This window comes from Lucilia cuprina, chromosome 6, assembly GCF_022045245.1.
Source record: "Lucilia cuprina isolate Lc7/37 chromosome 6, ASM2204524v1, whole genome shotgun sequence".
NCBI classification, from domain to species: Eukaryota; Metazoa; Arthropoda; class Insecta; order Diptera; family Calliphoridae; genus Lucilia; species Lucilia cuprina.
The window spans coordinates 17,611,411-17,631,276 of record NC_060954.1 but is presented as its reverse complement, the minus strand read 5'-3'; the positions used below and the strand labels follow the sequence as shown (position 1 = coordinate 17,631,276).

Sequence of the window (19,866 nt, the reverse complement as noted above, 5' to 3'; positions counted from 1 at the left end):
GGAGGAATAACTCAACTTTATAACACCAAAATTCGGCCGAGTAAGAATCTGCCTGCTCCGGAGCGAAGATTTATTTGTTATTGGAGGAGTTCTACAAATACTAGTTTGTGCCGCTTCTGTTGGTACCATTAGGTTAATGGCACAAAGCTTGTAATACAAACTATATGCGTTTACCCACATTTTAACGAAAAATCTTTTTTTTAAGTTAAATCTTATACATTTATTGTGATTAACTAAAATTTAACTTAATGATAAGAAGTCTAATTAAAAATGAACATTATTTATTCAGATTTTTCGAATTTAGAACCATAGAAGGGTACGTATTGCAATACCAACTTCCAGTCGGTGAAGTACAAGAGGCTCAAACCGGCAGCACCACCAAATCCAACGGCTGAGGAAACACTGTAAATAAAAGCAACAAACCAAGTTAGTACTAGCAATACTCCGTATGATAATACTCAAAACGTAAGTGAAGATGGTGTTAGCAAAAGATTGATTATGCAATGTGTTGTGTGAACAATAATTAACTAGACAAACACAAACTGGAGTTTTTTTAAAGACTTTAAGAAATTACAATTCATAATACTTACAATGAGGTGGCAATTTCAGCGTGTTTCTTTCCAAAGGGGAGTTTCATTTTGTTAAGTTATTTTTTGGTAATTATTTCTTAACAAAAAATCACTACGACAAAAAGTCTGATCCAAAATTTTTTTAATGAATGCCAAAAAAAAATGACAACTGGAGAGTCCTGCGACGATAAATATTAACGGCGGCATATGACTGTCAGCCGGCTAAGTTTTGTTTTAAAAATTTCAAGGGTTTAAAGAAAAACGTTATCTGAAAGATTAATTAGTGGGATTTTGTAAGCAAATATTTTAAACAAATGGATTGTCTACTAGAGTAGGAATTTTTTGTACTCCTAAATACTATTTTATGTACTTTTCTCGTCATACAACTTATTTTTACGAGATTTATTTTTTAATTCACGAACGAATTTTATTCCTCTTTATATGTATACCCTTCACCTTCGTGAAAATTCATTCAATTACATCGAAAGCTTTAATTAATTATAGGAATTCAATCAAAGGAAATAAGTCTTATTTAATATTTTATCAATTTTATGTAGTTTTACTGATGAAAATAATAAAGTTTAAGCAATAAAAAGTTATCAACACTTCTTAAATATGACAACTAAAATAACATCTCTGTTTTTACTTTTTTATTGTAGTGCCAGATTGCTAATTTTGTAAATACTATTCACAATAGTTAGAAAACTTGAAAAAAATTTTGTTAAACAACACTGTTTAATTAATCATATTTTTGTTATCAGACAGCAACAATAACAAGCTACTAACTAATCAAATTTAATATATATATTTTTACAATTAAAGTTTTCTAATTAGACATTTTAATAATAACAAAATGGCCTTATTTAATTCGTTTAATTTATTTGAATTATTTATTGCTTTTAGTGTTATGCCTTTGGTATTTGTTTTTCTGTGGTGCTTAATTGTCGGCGATTTTAAGGTACAATTTTCTATCTATCTATTATAAGTACTTTTTATAATAAATGTTAAATTTAACTGTAGTACTTTTTTATGTCTGGTGTATTTTCATATATTAATGTTTGGTTTCTTTTTCAGAACTTCCGGGGCAGCTATAAAGCTTATACTGTATTCACTGCCAAGGATCCCATTAATTGTTATCAAGATTATGTTGAACCACAAAAAACAAAATAACTCTATTGCATATTTATTGAATATTAATTTTTTAAAGTATTAATAAATTTAAATTATGTGTTTTTTTTAGAAATTATGTTTTTCTTGTTTATAATATTTTTGAAGATAAGAAATGACAAGTATGACCTCATTTTACAAGGATTTTAAAGAGATAAAAGTAAACCGCCCTAAAGGAAGTAGATAGAATGTGTAGCAAGATGGCAAGGGCCTCGAAATCCTGTCCGACAGTTGTCAGTATTAAAACAAGTAGGAAAGTATAGTCGGGCATGGCCGACCATATGATACCCTACACCATGAGTATATTTTTACAATTTTTACTTTTATAAAATTTTTATTTTTTGTAAAGAAACTTTTATGTTGAATATTACCATAATTCCAAAATATTTAAGCCATTTATTGATAAAAAACTAAAATTTCTAAATGAGGCTTTATATAGGTCAAATATGGGCCGATCCTCGGTAAATTTGGGAAAAGGATATATTTCTAAATAACAGTTAGTTTTGTTGAGTTTCATTGCGATACAAATGGTTACAAGTCAATTTTAGACGTTTAAGTCATTTTTTGAAGGGGGGTTTGTATGGGGGCTAGGGTCAAATATAGGCCGATCCTTACGAAAATCTGCAGTATCATTTATACTTATATAAAACATATTTGTGCCAATTTTTAGAGAGATAGCAGAATATTTGACGTAATTATAGCACAAAAAGTTCAAATCGGGAGGTACGGTTGTATGGGGGCTAGGTGAAATAATGGACCAATTTCAACCATTTTCAATAGGCTTCGTCCTTGTGCCAAAAAACATGCTTGGTCCAAATTTCATCAAATTATCTTGAAAATTGCGGCCTGTACCTTGCGCACAAGGTTTACATGGACAGCCAGCCAGCCGGACAGACGGACGGACGGACGGACATGTCTTAATCGACTCAAAAAATGATTCTGAATCGATCGGTATACTTTAAGGTGGGTATTGGACCAATATTTTTGTATGTTACAAACATCAGCACAAACGTATAATACCCTCCCCACTATAGTGGTGTTCAAAGAAAAAATGAATATTCTTAATAATAGTTTTATTTGAAAATATTACAATATAAAAAAGTTAAAATTGGCTGGCATTAAAATTCAAGTTAGTACATATTTCTAACGAAAAAAAATTCATTCAATTACTTATTTCTTATATGTTTAGTACATTTCAATATATAACTTAAAATTAAAGAAAAATAAAATGAAAAAAATATAAAAAATATACATAACATCACAATATTTATAAACAATTTTTGAAAGAATTCTTTTGAATCTTTAACAACTAACTATATTTATTTATATATAAAGATAAAGACAACAAAATATGTATTTAACAGTATATAAACATTGTTGTTGTGTTAAAATATCCAGTTAATACAAACTTAAAATTTATAAAATTATAAGATTAAGGAAGCCTTGTAGCGTTTTAAAATTTATTTATAATTATTGCTACAATTTTATTATTCGATTTTTATAATAAACTTTAATTGTTATTAATTATAAGAGCAATTAATAGATTTAAATCATATAAAAATATTTTACAATTTTACTATTAATTCATTTTTTTTTGCTTAATGCAATAATAATAAAAAAAGAAAATTCTTAAATATTTATATCTTAAACAAAATTTAGTAAAATATTAAAATGAACAAAATATATAATTACTCTTTATTTAACTTTCAATCGACCAGCGTTTAAAAAGTATAAATTAAGAATTTTTAATAATGGCAGTTTGAGAAAAAAAAATCCAAAAAAATATATGTATATAACGTAAACAAATTTTGTTCGAAATATTAGAATAATTCTTAATAAAAATAATTAAAATGATACGTGATATGTTTTATAAAATAAACGTTTAACATTATTTTTAAAGAAATAACCTAGGAAAAAAAATTAAATTTGAATTAAACTTACAGTGTTACAAGTCTTTTAAATTATTATTTTTTAGTATTTTTTTTATGTTTTAATTTATAAATCGGGTTCAACAAATGAAGCAGGAAATAAACCAGTCTTATATGTTCGTGAATTGGTACCTTTATACCAACCATTTTTTTGTTTGCGGTACACAAATATAATGTCACCGACTTGTAGTTCCAATTCAACATCACTGTTGGGCGGGTAAGGAACTACACAGCGAAAACGACTGAAAACAAATAGAAAATAATTGAAGTAAAATAAATCTAAATGTATTGGCCTAATTCAATTTGAATCTATATCGATATATATCAATTTATATGAACAATATGAATTTATCTGAATCTAATTAACTGAATATACCTATCTATCTATCTATCTATCTATCTATCTATCTATCTATCTATCTATCTATCTATCTATCTATCTATCTATCTATCTATCTATCTATCTATCTATCTATCTATCTATCTATCTATCTATCTATCTATCTATCTATCTATATACCTATCTATCTATCTATCTATCTATCTATCTATCTATCTATCTATCTATCTATCTATCTATCTATCAATCTATCTATCTATCTATCTATCTATCTATCTATCTATCTATCTATCTATCTATCTATCTATCTATCTATCTATCTATCTATCTATCTATCTATCTATCTATCTATCTATCTATCTATCTATCTATCTATCTATCAATCTATCTCTCTACCTATCTACCTATCTATCTATCTATCTATCTATCTATCTATCTATCTATCTATCTATCTATCTATCTATCTATCTATCTATCTATCTATCTATCTATCTATCTATCTATCTATCTATCTATCTATCTATCTATCTATCTATCTATCTATCTATCTATCTATCTATCTATCTATCTATCTATCTTTCTATCTATCTATCTATCTATCTATCTATCTATCTATCTATCTATCTATCTATCTATCTATCTATCTATCTATCTATCTATCTATCTATCTATCTATCTATATATCTATATATCTATCTATCTATCTATCTATCTATCTATCTATCTATCTATCTATCTATCTATCTATCTATCTATATATCTATCTATCTATCTATCTATCTATCTATCTATCTATCTATCTATCTATCTATCTATCTATCTATCTATCTATCTATCTATCTATCTATCTATCTATCTATCTATCTATCTATATATATATCTCTCTATATATCTATCTATCTATCTATCTTACTCACCTTTCACTCATATTTTGTGTTGATTTCGTTGTAGCACTAGCATGTATAGCCGCGGCATTTATATTACATTGAGGAGATGTCTTTAAATTTGCAACACCACTACCAGCACCGTTATTGGAAAAGGTACTTGTAGTTGGTGTTATAGGAGATGATTGTAGAATATTCGAGGCATCAAGAGAATGAGATTTTCGATGATGTATGGCAATTCCCGAATTATTTAAGTTGGGATTTGAATTTGTCGGTAAAGGTAACTGATGTGGTTGCTGCTGATACTGTTGGCCACATTTATTGGAGGCCATTAGAGCAGATTGCTGTTGAATGTGGTTGGCGTAAATACTACGTAAAGTTGAATCAATTGTGGGACGTGTGCTGAAATTTATCTATCTATCTATCTATCTATCTATCTATCTATCTATCTATCTATCTATCTATCTATCTATCTATCTATCTATCTATCTATCTATCTATCTATCTATATATATATCTCTCTATATATCTATCTATCTATCTATCTTACTCACCTTTCACTCATATTTTGTGTTGATTTCGTTGTAGCACTAGCATGTATAGCCGCGGCATTTATATTACATTGAGGAGATGTCTTTAAATTTGCAACACCACTACCAGCACCGTTATTGGAAAAGGTACTTGTAGTTGGTGTTATAGGAGATGATTGTAGAATATTCGAGGCATCAAGAGAATGAGATTTTCGATGATGTATGGCAATTCCCGAATTATTTAAGTTGGGATTTGAATTTGTCGGTAAAGGTAACTGATGTGGTTGCTGCTGATACTGTTGGCCACATTTATTGGAGGCCATTAGAGCAGATTGCTGTTGAATGTGGTTGGCGTAAATACTACGTAAAGTTGAATCAATTGTGGGACGTGTGCTGAAATTTTACGAAAAAATATTAATAAACATAAATAGAAACTAACTAATAAAAAGTATTACTTCTCCAAAGAAGCTCTCTCTTTAGGACCTTTAATACGATGCGAACCATATTGGTTTTGAGGTGAAGATTGTTGAGAATTGTTCGTTGTGGAACTTTTGTTATTTTCATTAAGGTGCACATCAGTGGGTAAGTTTTGTAAAAGTTGACTGGGACAAGAGCCAGAACTGTAAGAAACAAGATAATTATTTTAAGTTTTACGGTGCTTAGGAAAAAAATGTAATTTTTTAATGCTTACCGCACATGAACCGGTGTTAAGGAGGACGAACTCATATTTGTCATTTGAGTTTGCAGGCTTGAAGCATTATTTTTCATATTATGTTGTTGAATCTGATTCGGAGAATTATTGTGTGATTGTGTTATAACATTTGTTTGAATACTGGCTACTGAGGCTGCAACAGCTGCTGCTGCTACAGCTGCACTGGGAGATTTCGATCTGGACTTAATGTGAGTTAAAAACTTTTTAAGACCTGCCGAGGCTGATGATGCAGTAGACTGTGAAGAAGATGATGACGATGAAGTTGATATACAACCTGTGGATGTTGGCTTTTCCTTTTGTGCTTCTTTATCACGATTTTCCTTAGAAGTCAGGGTTATATTATTACTGTTGGTTACATTATTAGGAGTCGGACTAATGGCCATATAACGTGGTGGCAAATCCGGTGGCATGGCTTGATGTGGTGTAAGATTTGCCAATGTTAAGCGAGCATTTATGTTTTCCAAATCATTACGCATTGATGATGGATAACTGGGTGATAGTTGTTGCTGCTGTTGTGGTGTTGCATGACCTCCTGTGGTGTTTATAGTTGGAGCAGCTTGATGGCTTAGATTTGATGCTGATTGATAATTAGATTGCATTGTGGCGGAAGGTGGTATCAATTTCCAGCTATGCATTAATTGCTGTTGATCTCTAGCTCTTAAGGGTGTTACATAGTTTCCGGGAAAGACACCACTAATATCTTTCCAATTTTTACCTTTAAACCAACCATCTAAACAACGTTCTGTTACCATATAAACGCAGCCTAAGATAATAAGTTAAATAAATTATTCTATTTTTTGTATTCCAATCGATGTTGTTAATTTCATGTTAATACACCTATCTATATATCTATCTATCTATCTATCTATCTATCTATCTATCTATCTATCTATCTATCTATCTATCTATCTTTCCATCTATCTATCTATCTATCTATCTATCTATCTATATATCTATCTTTCTATCTATCTATCTATCTATCTATCTATCTATCTATCTATCTATCTATCTATCTATCTATCTATCTATCTATCTATCTATCTATCTATCTATCTATCTATCTATCTATCTATCTATCTATCTATCTATCTATCTATCTATCTTTCAATCTATCTATTTATGTATCTATCTTTTTACTCTTACCTTTCTTCAATTCCAATTCATCAGCTTTTCTCGGCTTATAGGGATACAAAGCCAAATAACCCCAGGGCAACGATGGCGGCATATTCTGTTGAACGCATGTTTTCAAAACATTATGACGTGAAGCCTGTTGTAAAGTAGAGGAAGAGGAAGTAGATGTAGTACTAGTTGGTATTTCTTTTTGAGCAATTTGTGAAGAATGTGTATTACTAACGGAAGGTATATTAGAACTATGAACCTGTTGTTCTCTAGCCGCTATAGTTTGACCAGCAGCAGAAGTGGACATAGTACTACTGGTGGGTTCATTATCGAAATCATTTGGTACACTTAAAATCTCAGCAGAATGACGATTCGTTTGCATAATACTTAAGGCAGTGCTACCATTACTCAATAAAGCATTAAGGGAATGTCTTTTGTGCTTTAAATCATTATTACGCATACGCACGGAATTTGTGGGATTTGTCGAAGTGTTCGTACTAGAATGTTGGGGCGTAGAAGACTTAGAAGATTGCGGACTATTGGGCATAGAATGAAAACTTGCACTGTTTGAGGAATTTGTAGGATTTACTGATGCTGCTGCTGCCGTAGGACTTGTAGTAGTCGAAGAATTTGAGGAGGAAGAAGCGGTATTAGTGTTTGAAGATACCGTTGAGGAGGAAGTGGTAGAATCGCCAGTATTAGTGTTTAGAGTAGGATCAATGATTGGCGGCAATGGTGGCAAATGACGTGCATCGTTATTAGTATTTTGCGGACCATTATGTGTATTTGAGGGCTGCTGCTGTTGTGTGGCAGTTGAGTTTAAAACAAAACCGTCTAGTAATTGTTTAGCTAATTGATTTAATTCCACAAATGCTATAGGAAATATGCCTATCGAAGAGCCTATTCTACCTTCTGCCCAATTATGGTCGACGCGACGTAAAACTTGTATCACTGTGCCTTTTTTAAATGTTAAACAACCTTCTTCTTCATTGGGACCCATTTTGAAATCATACAATGCCACACATTGTGATGTAGGCAAAGGTACTACAATCTGTAATTAATAAAATAGAAAAATAAAAAAATACTCTTGTTTATTTAAACAAATATGTAATAACATTTACCTGTACATAGTTAATAGGAAAATTTCCTTCAGCTCCTTTTAATTGTCCCACATACCAATTGCTATCGATTTTACGTTTTAACAAAATTAAATCTCCCTTTTTGAATTTTAAATCATTAGATTCGTTAGAATCAAAATCATATAAAGCATAGGCATGAGGTACAATACAACGTCTTGTTTGATTTTGTTGCGATTGTGGCTGCTGTGTTGCCGACAATTGTTGCTGTTGTGATGTTGGCTGTTGATGATGTGTTATCGTGGCTTGATTTTGTGTTGCATGCAAATGATGTTGCTGTTGTATTTGCTGTTGAAATTGTAAAATTTGTTGTTGCCTTTGTTTAAGCTGTTGCTGTTGAATTTGTTGTCTCATACGTTCCTCATTTGAAATATTTGAATTTAAACCAGCTGTTACGGTTGCAGGAATACCAGCACCACCACTTGTAGTAGCAGTAGTAAGTAGTCGTAACGTTTCCTTTTTCTCATTTGTTTCTTTTGTTATTTCATTGATAATACTGTGCTGTTTACTTGCTGCATTTTTCATGCCTTAAAAAAAGAAAAGTAAATAAAGAGATAAATAAATAAAAATGTTTAGGATTAGTTTTATTAATTTATCTTTTACAAAATAGTTTATTTCTTAACCAGCAAACCAGTTAAATAAACATTAAAAATCTAGATCTAAATGTTAAATAAACATTACGTACAAAAAGCAACAAACAAATTGTTAAACAAATAAAAAAATGTTAAAATTTTTTATTTACATTTTGATTTATAAAAGACAAAATGTAGGGAAATGGTTTTCACTTTTATCACTTCTTATGCAGCGATTATAAAAAAAAAGTGTATAAAACTATAATTATCAGAAAATTTTAACATTTAGGTGTATGCAGCCTTCATTCATACATTAGTTATGAGGGATGTAAACAATTTGCAGAGTTTTATAAATAATTTTTTATTTAAACCAGTTATAAAACTCTTGTATGTTAAAATAAAATGTATTTTTTTTTTAAATTATGCACTTGTTTAAAGATTATGTGGGTTGTTTTAAAGAAAAATTAAAAGAAGTATTTACATTCTAAATAAGCACTGCCTCCCTCTTTTAAGAATTAGATAGCAAAAGCAATAAAAACTAAAGTTAAATATTTACACCTTAACAGAAAAGAAACTTTTTATAAACAAATAATTCATTTAAGTGGGTTGGGTTTTTGGGCATGTTTCCTTTTGTTCCTTCTAATGTTAAAAATATGATCTACAATTTAAAGCTCTCAATCTTGGAATACAAATTTAACGAACACTAATTTCCCTATATTGTTTTCTTTTATGCCGGTGCAATCGCATCTCTTAATAAAATATTTAAACATTTCTTAGATTTGTTTAATCGTATCTATGTATTAGATACATATACATGTAACATGTAGGCTGCTCTTTTTTTTCAACCATTGGCGGCTGAACGAAAACTTACCTTCTAAAATTCTCATCAATAAGACATTAGGTGGCAGATCATCAATTTTAGTTTCAACCAGAATACGACATTCTGGACACCTCAATTCCTGGCGGCTAGCATAAATAACCTTTAAAATACATTATAATTTCAATTTTTAATTAATTTCATCATTTAACACGCACACAAACACACAAAATAGAAACACCACAAACTCACCTCCAAACATTTGCGACAGAATGTATGTTGACAGGGTAAAACTTTTGAAGAGGTATCCAAACGTTCCAAACACACGGAACATTCTAATAAATCATTTAAAGTATGTTCATCCATTTTTCTTTTGTATATTATTTAATAAATTTTAATATTTTTTATTTCATTCTTTTGTTTCACTTAACTATTATAAAACTTCATTAACATATTTCTTTATAAATTCAAGTACGTCTTATTTCGTCCAAAACAACATTCCATTCCCGTGAACAAGTTGGTTGGTTGTATTTGTAAGAAGTTCCGCAAGAGTCGTCGTCGTTGTTTGTTCATATAGCAACAAAAATTAAGCCCCTCTTACTTTATTGACCCCCCCGCACACTATAAACTAACCACATACTACATCATATTATCAATATTTTAAAAATACAACAAACAAATTTATATGCACTTTTTAGTTTTTCAAAATCTCTATTGATTTTCTTTTATTATTTGTTATTAATGTATGTGTATTTATATTAAATTTTATTTTTTAACACTTGCTACTAATTATTTTTGGAAAAACTTCATCAATATGTAGCTGAATTTTCTCGTAAAATTCTTATTGTGAAAAAATGTGTACAAAGTACACAAGTAGTTGTTTCAGTTGAAACTAATGGAATGTCTGCCTGAAGTATGTTCAGTGTAAGAAATTGTAGAGTTGCAGTTTGTTTTCAAAACATTTGACAGTTGATAGCATGATGGAATAATAAGGTGAATAAAATTCTACAAAAACAACAAAAATTCTAACTTATTTCAAAAAGTGTATATGTTGCCAGAGTAGCCTTTTAAGTATATGCAAGGGTTCTATAAATCGACTTTCGAATAATTGAACAATCTACTTTTTGTCAAAGAAGTCGACTATTTGGTCCAAAAAAGTCGATAACTCGACTATCGTCTGTAAAAAAAATCGAAAAGTCGACTTTCTTAATAAAATTCGAAAAAAGTCGAAAAATCGTAAAAAGTAGGAAAAAGTCGAAAATAGTCGAAAAAAGTCAAAAAGTCGAAAAAAGTCAAAAGTCGAAATATGTCGAAAAGTGGAAAAATGTCGAAAAGTCGGAAAAAGTCGATAAGTCGAAAAAAGACGATAAGTCGAAAAAAGTCGATAAGTCGAAAATAGTCGAAAAAAGTCGGAAAGTCAGAAAAACTCGGAAAAAGTCAAAAAAGTCGAACAAAATCGAAAAAAGTCGAAAAAGTCGGATAAAGTCGAAAAAGTCGGAAAAAGTCGAACTTTTCGTTTCAACTATAGAACCCTAGTAAATACAGTAAATAACGAAAATCCCACATGCCCAAAAATTTCTCCACATAACATACATTTTCTACAAATACGCCAATTATTACCATGAAGAAGGCATTATTTAAAATACATTAAAAAATATTGTTGAAGGTAAAAAATTGTTAATTGATACCCGAAGACCTAACGTAACCTACAAAAGCAAATTCCTTCGTTTGTACATATAAGGGTTAATCATATACAACTCTGGGCAAAACTCTACACTCGCTCATTTTTTATTAGTAAATAAAATTCTCTCCACTCTTTGACATATGCATTTTACAACTACAATAACAAAAATCAAAACCACGTTCCTTTCTCACAACACATCTCCTAGGGGATTGTGTTTATTTTGATTTTTCTTTGAAAAAATAAAGAAAAATCGACAAATTATTAAAAAATAATAAATAAAATCTTTGAAAAACAATTATATTTGCTTACTCACATAAAATAATAATAAAAACAATATGCCGAAAGTAAGAAGTACTACGGGGGCACCCCGTAAACAGGGATTCAATAAATCCAATCACTCCATGAATCCTGAAAGACCCAAATCTGGTCTAAAAGGAGTGGCCAATCCCAGAACCAAGGGCACCATTAAACGTCTGCAGATGTACAGAAACTTCAAGGCCAAAAGAGATCGTACTGGTAAAATTATTACACCAGCTCCCTTCCAGGTAATGTATTAACTTTAATTTAAAAAATATAAAAGTTAATAATTATATTCTATCTTTTAATAGGGTCGCTTAGCTTCAGGTACAATGGCCAGAGTGGAACCCACTCCCAAGTGGTTTAGTAATTCACGCGTCATTTCCCAAAATGCCTTGCAAAAATTCCAGGATGAAATAGGCAAAGCTATTAAAGATCCCTATCAGGTGATTATGAAACCTAGCCAGTTGCCAGTCACTTTGCTGAATGAAGCCTCCAAACATCAAAGAGTCCATTTGCTGGAAACTGAAAGCTATGAAAGTGTTTTTGGTTCCAAAAAGCAAAGGAAGAGGGTAAATCTGAAAGTAAGAGATTTAGAAGAATTAAGTCGTACTGTAGAGGCCCAAGAGGAACAATACGATGCCACAAAAGATGTGGATTTGGTGCGTGAGGATACGGGAGAAAAAGATGCTCAAAGAGATTGGATTTTTGCTGCTGGCCAGAGTAAACGTATTTGGAATGAGCTGCACAAAGTGGTTGATGCCTCGGATGTTCTTTTGCAAGTCCTGGATGCCCGCGATCCTATGGGCACCCGTTCCAAGTACATTGAAGAATTTTTGCGCAAAGAAAAACCCCACAAACATTTGTTCTTTATTCTGAATAAAGTAGATTTGGTACCTGTTTGGGTAACACAACGTTGGGTGGCCATACTCAGTGCTGAATATCCCACAATAGCTTTCCATGCCTCGTTACAACATCCTTTCGGTAAGGGTGCTCTTATCAACCTCTTCCGTCAACTGGGCAAGTTACACATGGATAAAAAGCAAATCAGTGTGGGTTTCATAGGTTATCCCAACGTGGGTAAATCTTCTGTGATCAATGCTTTAAGATCGAAAAAGGTGTGTAATGTGGCCCCAATTGCCGGAGAAACCAAGGTCTGGCAATATATTACGTTAATGAAACGTATCTTTTTGATTGATTGTCCTGGTGTGGTGTATCCATCAGCTGAAACAGACACTGAAAAGGTTTTAAAAGGTGTTGTGAGAGTGGAATTGGTTACTAATCCCGAGGATTACGTAGATACTGTATTGAAAAGAGTGCGTCCAGAATATATCAAAAAGACCTATAAGATTGATAGTTGGACTACTACTTTGGATTTCCTGGAACAAATGGCCAAGAAAACTGGCAAACTTTTGAGAGGTGGTGAACCAGATATAACAGTGGTATCCCGCATGGTGCTTAATGATTGGCAAAGAGGTAAATTGCCGTTCTATGTAGCACCCGAAGGTTTTGAAGTTCCCAAATCACAGTATGAGCAAAAGTCACAAGAATCCTTTGAAAAGGCCGAAGCAGCTGGTAAAACGGGCGAAGAAGAAGACGATGCTAAGTCAGAGGCACCCACCTTTGTTAGTGAGTCGGTTAAGAAGGCCAGAGAATTTAAACAGCTACAAGATTTCCGTAAAATTAAAGTGGGCATTGAGTTTGTACAGGATGATATCAAGGAATTGGATAAAATCGATTTGGAACTTTTGGCTCAACAAAAAGAGGAAAGGGCGGCGCGCAAAAAGGCCCGTCTACTCAATCCCACGGGAGACGATGAAGATTCTAGTGATGGTGCTAGTGAGTTCTATTCTGAAGACGAATATGATGAGGATTTGGAAAAAGTGGTGCACAAAAAGGCAGCCGTCAAGAGAAAACAAACAGTGGCCATTACCTCCTCCGGTAAATTTAGAGTTGAAGATAAAATCGAAGAGTCTGAGGATTCAGATGGTGGTAATACACCTGCATTGCCGGCTAAGAAAAAACTCACCGCCAAACAGAAGAGAGCTTTGGAACGCCAACAGAAACGCAAGAAGGTGGGCAGTAATTTCTACGAAGTGGCCAATGTTAAGAATCGTAATCGTAATAAGAAGAAAAAGGATTAATATGTGTACAATAAGCATTATCTTTTATTCATTCTTATTCTTTAAATATTTTAATTTTAATCATTAAATAAACAATTAAAACTTAAAAAAATACACTACTACAAAATCCCCCATTTTAATCCTGATGATCATGTTTCTTTTTGGGATGTTTACGTCCCACCAAATCATATTTACCATTATCCTCACAGCCCTGAGGTTCGTCATCACTGCCACTGCTAATTTCCGAATCACTAGATTCATTATACGGTCCTAAACCTGGCAATATGGCTACACACTTTAATTGGCCCTTGTCTAGTTTGTCCGTTTGAATGCAAGGTAGATCTTTAATATCTTTCACCTGAGTAACGGCGGGTTTCTCCTCTTTGTTGTCTAGTTTGACTTGTTTACTGCTGTCGCCTACTGGAGACTTGACTTCACCATTTTTACGTTTAATACCAATACCCAGTAGAGATTTTTGTGATAGACGTGCGGTGGTAGTTGTGGAGGTTTGTGGTTTTATTTTGGTTTTAAGGTCATTTTGGATTTTCTAGATAAAAAAATAGGGATTCAAAATGTTGTTGCTTTATTACTAAAAAAGATAAACTATCACAAGGGAGAAGCTATAATTTTGCCAATTTTTTGCTTTCATTATGTACTTTCTATTCCTACCTTATCAACCGATTCTTCTTGCAAAGTAGCCACTCTCGAACGAAAATCTTTTAGTTCTTGTTCCTCTTCCAACATTTGTTTCTTTTCCATATCCATTTTATTCTTATCCACCAACTCCAAAAATTGAACCTCGTCATCGTCTAAGCCTCTAATTAGATTTTCTAAAATAACATAATCTCTATAAAACAAAAGTTTTATAAATACAAAATCTCTTCCAAAAACTCACTCAATTTGTGGGCCTCTTCATATTCCATGTCCTTTTTCATTTTTTGCTCCTTTAAACGTTCAAATAGAGAACGGCCATCGTACGGCTCCTCGGGACGTTCTAAAATATTAAAAACATAAAAATAGTTTGTTTTAAATAAATTTATTTAAATTTTTTTTTGGTAAACAATTGCACCTAAAGGTTCATCGGGCTGTCTGACTTTTTCCCATTCTTCCTGCCTACGCTGGCGGGCTTCATTGATTTCTGTTTCAGTTACAAAACCTGAACTCATATTTCCGGTATAATTTTATGCGGTTTTCTTAATAGTTTATATGTTTTTTCAGAAATTTTTGTAAAAAAATATTTATTTGTAAGGTTTTTCCTCAAATAAAAACACAAAAATCACATTTGATGCTTCTTCTTTTTGATTTGTTAGAGCTGTCATTGCGAAGAAAAACAAAAATAAGCAAACAAAAATTAAAACAGTGATATCAATCAAGCGTTTTTAATTAAAAATGTTTTAATAATGCAATAAAGTAGCAGAATTAGACTTGAAAATGAAATGTTTTATAAAAATATACTAAATCAGACTTTTCAACGATAGTTTATTATGAAAATTTAATAAAAATTCTTAATTTATTTAACTACTATATTAGCTTACATTTTTTCTTATTACTCCCCATTTTTACAACCCTTTTGTGTTGACAAAGCCATAACGTATTTTTTTTTGTTTGTTTTGTTTTGCTCTTGGTGTTCGTCATCAATCACAATAGTTATGTGTTCTTACGATATTTGCCTATTGGATTTCTCCTCTATTTTTTTGTTGCTATTTCTTAGTTTAGTCTTCGTTTAGTAGTCGTTCGTGAATGGTATGCATTTTACGGTTTCTCGTTTAATTACGTTATTATCGCTTAAAATTTATTCCAATTGATAATTGAAAAATATTAAATAATTAATAAACTAATAAACAAAAACGGTACGCGTTAAGTTAATTATCGAATTATTGAATAAAACAAAGAAAAAGTGTTTAATTTTCTTTGTTAAGCCAAAAAACATCAAATCATAAAGTGAAATATTCTTATTTTTTTTGTATGAGTGTGAAAAAGATCGTGTAAAGAAAAGAAAAATTCAACAAAAAAAGTGATCTCAGCGAGCAAATACAAAAAAGTCAATATGGCCGCCACTTGTTGGATGTTGGTGTTTTATTAAAAAAAAAAATCGAAATAAAAAGAGTTTATAAAAATAATAAATTGTTAATAAGTAAATTAAATAAAAGTAAATGAATAGAAAGAAATTTTGTGTATTCGTTTAAATACACATACATATGTGTATTAAAGATAAAGTTAAAAAAAATTATGAAAAATAAAAATTTATAAAGAAAGTTCAACATTTAACAAAATCATAAGAAAAAAATTAAAAGAAAAGAAATAAAAAACCTGTGAAAAATATTTAGTTTAATAGAGAAAAAAGTGATCAAACCAACTTAATTTGGATTATTATTACTTTAAATGGTAATTTTCTTATAATGATTTAATAAATTTAAACATTTTGCAAAATATTTATTAAAATAAAGTAATAAATTTTAAAAACGAAAAGTAAGAAAAATTGTATTGTAGGTGCGGCAGTCTGTCGGAGTTTGTTTATTTGCTTTTGGATTTTTATGTTAAAAAATATAATCAAATCAATCAAAATGATCTTTATTTTGCTAAATGAAATATTCATTATTTATTACATTGATTGTGTATGTTTATTTTAATTCAATTTAATTAACTGTGCGTATTAATTAAATTATACTGGAAAATAAAATTATTGTTTTATTTGCATTTTTCTTTATTCTTTTTTAATTCAAATAAGAGTTGCCAGATTTATAGTTTATTGTAATTGGACAGAATAAATTGGCGAAATGTAATAAAAATTGGGGTTCTAGTAAAGTGGTCACTATTTGAATATAAATACCTTTAAATAAATCACAGATTTTGTCGTAGAATCAAAGTATTGAAATATTTTGAAATTTGCTAAATGCAGCTCGACTATAAGTTTAATATAGACCTATAAACAAAAAGCATCTAATCGTTTCAAGAATTTCAAGAAATTTGTGTTTAATAAATCAATTTCCCTCTAAAAAAAAACTTTTTTTCAAGAGATCATCTTTTTTCTAAAAATTCTTGTGGAGAAACGTAGCAGAAGAAATTGTCTAAAAAGATAAACGTTTCTCAAAAGAATGTGCTTCAAAATAGAAAAATTTTTCTCAATAGAAAGTTTTCCAGAAACACAAATTTCACAGTTTTGCACTCGCTCTATGAGCCGTCAGACATGCGAAATCAAAAACCGTCAGAATGGTCGGTCATCCACATTGTTGGCATAAATTGTTGCAATAAGTAAAAATTTATTTTTTAGCATTAAATAGCAATAAAAATTACCAAATTTTAACTAAATTTTATTTCCGTTGACTTGGTGCGTTCATTATGTGGATTTGTGTGTTTGTTTTGAATTTGAAAAATCTGGTTTATACCTACAAACTCAATAAAAAAACAAAAAATACACTTGCTAACCACAAAAGAAAATAAGAGAAATAAAAAAACACAACAAACTAAAAAAGTTTTAATACAAAAACAAGTATTCATAAGTAAGAACAAAAAAATAAAAAAAGAAAAACTTAAATAAAATGAAACCAAAATTTAGATTTAAAACTAAAATTACAAGCCTCCCTAAGAATTTAAAACAATGTCGGTAGTTAGGAGCACGCATGGGAAATGTAAATTTTATAAACTGTAGACGAGAATATAGATTAGCCAGAGGCTAGACTGTATACTAAGCCAGATACAAGACTGGACCATATGCTTGAAACTAGACTAGAGACTAGACTAGTAGCAAAACTAGAGACTTGGGATTAGAGACTAGACTAGAGACTAGACAAAAGACGAGACTAAAGGCTAGACTATAGACTAGACTAAAGACTAGACTAAATTCTAGACTAGATTTTAGACTAGAGACCAGACTAGAGACTAGACTAGAGATTAAACTAGAGACAAGACTAGAGGCTAGACTAGAGACTAGACTAGAGACTAGACTAGAGACTAGACTAGAGACTAGACTATAGACTAAACTACAGACTAAACTACAGACTATAGACTAGACTATAGACTAGACTATAGACTAGACTATAGACTAGACTATAGACTAGACTATAGACTAGACTATAGACTAGACTATAGACTAGACTATAGACTAGACTATAGACTAGACTATAGACTAGACTATAGACTAGACTATAGACTAGACTATAGACTAGACTATAGACTAGACTATAGACTATAAACCACACTATTGACTACAAACATATGCATTGACTTCTAGGTGTAAAATTTTTAAAAGGTATATAAATCGCATTAAAAAAATACTGCATTGAATTTTCCATGCCTGGTTATTAGTGTGAATTATATACAAATGTGTATATAAACAAAAATATGCACCAAACTATCAAACATGCATGGGGGAACCTACAAATATTACGACAAACGAGACAGACATACATTTGGGCAGACGACAATTACTGAATCAAGAAATAAACTAATGAAGCATTAGCAATGTTCTGTTTTTTACTTTTTTTATAAATATCTGTATGAATGACAGACAGTCAACCAACGACGATGATTGTATTTAATCATGTCTCTTGCTGAAGATATAAAGAAAAAAACGGAAGAAACAAATAAAAATTGTTTAAAATCTAACAGAAAAGAGAGCAAGATTTAAAAATGAATCAAATGCTCTTATAGATTGATCGAGGATGTGGACACTTTTTTATTTTCTAAATTTTGTCAAAACATAATTTTTTTAATTTTAATTTATATTTTATTCCTAATTACGTATCTTATTTCGTGCCTTTACACACATGATCGTTTCTCTCAAAAAAACTCTATGCTAAACTGGTTTGAGAGATAATAATAAAATCAACATCAAGCTGAACTTAAAACGAAAACAACAAAACTAAAAGAGAAATATTTTTAAAATTTATTTTACGCTTTATTTTTGGGGGATTTTGAGAAGAAAAATATCCATAACAATCGATATTTTGATGATTTCATTTGGAAGCTAAATTTGTGTTAAGTTAACTTTTATTTTTGTGTAAATCAAAGAAATTACTTTTTATTTTATTAAAAGTATGTTAATAGTTTATAAAACAAACAAATTTACAATAATTTAGAATTAGGTCGAGTTCGAGATTGGTAACACAAAAGTTGTGAATTTATTGTGTTATTCCATACAATATATTTTATAATTTGAATAGGTTAGTTATAGAACAGCAATAAGCTAACTTTTGGGAACTATAAATCTTTTATAGAAAATCAATGCTGATCTAAATCATAATGTTATGTGAAGAAATTGAAATTTTTAAAAGTACATTTATAATTGAATTTTATTTTACATTATTATTGGCACTGACACTATTCTTAAGAAATACATACATACGTATGATCTTTGTTTTATTATAGTCTGCTAAATTAAGTACTATTCCAATATTTCTTTTATTTTTACCTTTAGTCATTTAAAGTTTCTATTAAAAAAAATTAAATGTTGTTTTTTTTTGCTTTGCAAAAAACCGTTTCATTACGTTTTGTATACATTTTTTCCAACGACTAAAGTTCAAAATTCTCATTTTTATATATGCACATATTGAAATATGTATGTTTGTATACATTGTATGTATATACATATTTACTTAAGAATTTACGTACATAGATACATACATATTTACATTACTTATTCATTTGCTACAATTTTGTTGTTTCTTACAAAATTACCATGGCTGCATTATAAATAAATGAAAAAAAATTACAACTCTAATAACTACTACTGCAATTTTTGTTTGCACCCCATGCTATTCATTTTCATGCATATGTATACAATTATTCCCCAGTAAGTTCTGGGTGTTTACCCTCAAATTATGGATATCATTTGAGATCCCCATTACTAACATTCTCCGCTGTGTGTGGGGCTAAATATGTCGGAACTGAACTAGAACTGAACTAGAACTGAACTAGAACTGAACTAGAACTGAACTAGAACTGAACTAGAACTGAACTAGAACTGAACTAGAACTGAACTAGAACTGA

At 30.4% G+C, this 19,866-nt stretch overlaps 5 protein-coding genes across 6 annotated transcripts; 2 read left to right on the top strand and 3 right to left on the bottom strand.

Moving 5' to 3' along the window:
• Positions 1 to 194: 194 nt before the first annotated feature.
• LOC111680385 (cytochrome b-c1 complex subunit 10) lies at positions 195 to 752 on the bottom strand. The gene is made up of 2 exons (XM_023442019.2): positions 591 to 752; positions 195 to 402 (listed from the first exon to the last, which is right to left on the bottom strand). The coding sequence occupies exons 1-2, from the start codon at positions 635 to 637 to the stop codon at positions 282 to 284; spliced, it is 168 nt and encodes a 55-aa protein (XP_023297787.1). The 5' UTR covers positions 638 to 752; the 3' UTR covers positions 195 to 281.
• A 586-nt stretch (positions 753 to 1,338) lies between these two features.
• LOC111680386 lies at positions 1,339 to 1,815 on the top strand. The gene is made up of 2 exons (XM_023442020.2): positions 1,339 to 1,527; positions 1,644 to 1,815. Exons 1-2 carry the CDS (start codon positions 1,423 to 1,425, stop codon positions 1,737 to 1,739), a joined length of 201 nt encoding a protein of 66 aa, XP_023297788.2. The 5' UTR covers positions 1,339 to 1,422; the 3' UTR covers positions 1,740 to 1,815.
• A 1,852-nt stretch (positions 1,816 to 3,667) lies between these two features.
• Positions 3,668 to 10,646, bottom strand: LOC111680370 (E3 ubiquitin-protein ligase SH3RF1). 2 transcript variants are annotated; one of them, XM_046954766.1, is made up of 9 exons: positions 10,027 to 10,646; positions 9,829 to 9,937; positions 8,371 to 8,912; positions 7,485 to 8,300; positions 7,274 to 7,397; positions 6,110 to 6,893; positions 5,874 to 6,038; positions 5,443 to 5,811; positions 3,668 to 3,906 (listed from the first exon to the last, which is right to left on the bottom strand). In XM_046954766.1, the coding sequence occupies exons 1-9, from the start codon at positions 10,138 to 10,140 to the stop codon at positions 3,732 to 3,734; spliced, it is 3,198 nt and encodes a 1,065-aa protein (XP_046810722.1). In that variant the 5' UTR covers positions 10,141 to 10,646; the 3' UTR covers positions 3,668 to 3,731. The 2 variants fall into 2 exon arrangements, with proteins under 2 accessions (XP_046810722.1, XP_046810721.1); XM_046954765.1 differs by having other exon boundaries at positions 7,274 to 8,300; positions 10,027 to 10,645.
• Positions 10,647 to 11,629: 983 nt separating this feature from the next.
• Positions 11,630 to 13,990, top strand: LOC111680390 (nucleolar GTP-binding protein 2). The gene is made up of 2 exons (XM_023442023.2): positions 11,630 to 12,003; positions 12,067 to 13,990. The coding sequence occupies exons 1-2, from the start codon at positions 11,794 to 11,796 to the stop codon at positions 13,897 to 13,899; spliced, it is 2,043 nt and encodes a 680-aa protein (XP_023297791.2). The 5' UTR covers positions 11,630 to 11,793; the 3' UTR covers positions 13,900 to 13,990.
• Positions 13,896 to 15,193, bottom strand: LOC111680391 (PSME3-interacting protein). The gene is made up of 4 exons (XM_023442024.2): positions 14,948 to 15,193; positions 14,774 to 14,872; positions 14,548 to 14,708; positions 13,896 to 14,425 (listed from the first exon to the last, which is right to left on the bottom strand). The coding sequence occupies exons 1-4, from the start codon at positions 15,042 to 15,044 to the stop codon at positions 14,015 to 14,017; spliced, it is 768 nt and encodes a 255-aa protein (XP_023297792.2). The 5' UTR covers positions 15,045 to 15,193; the 3' UTR covers positions 13,896 to 14,014.
• Positions 15,194 to 19,866: the final 4,673 nt, after the last annotated feature.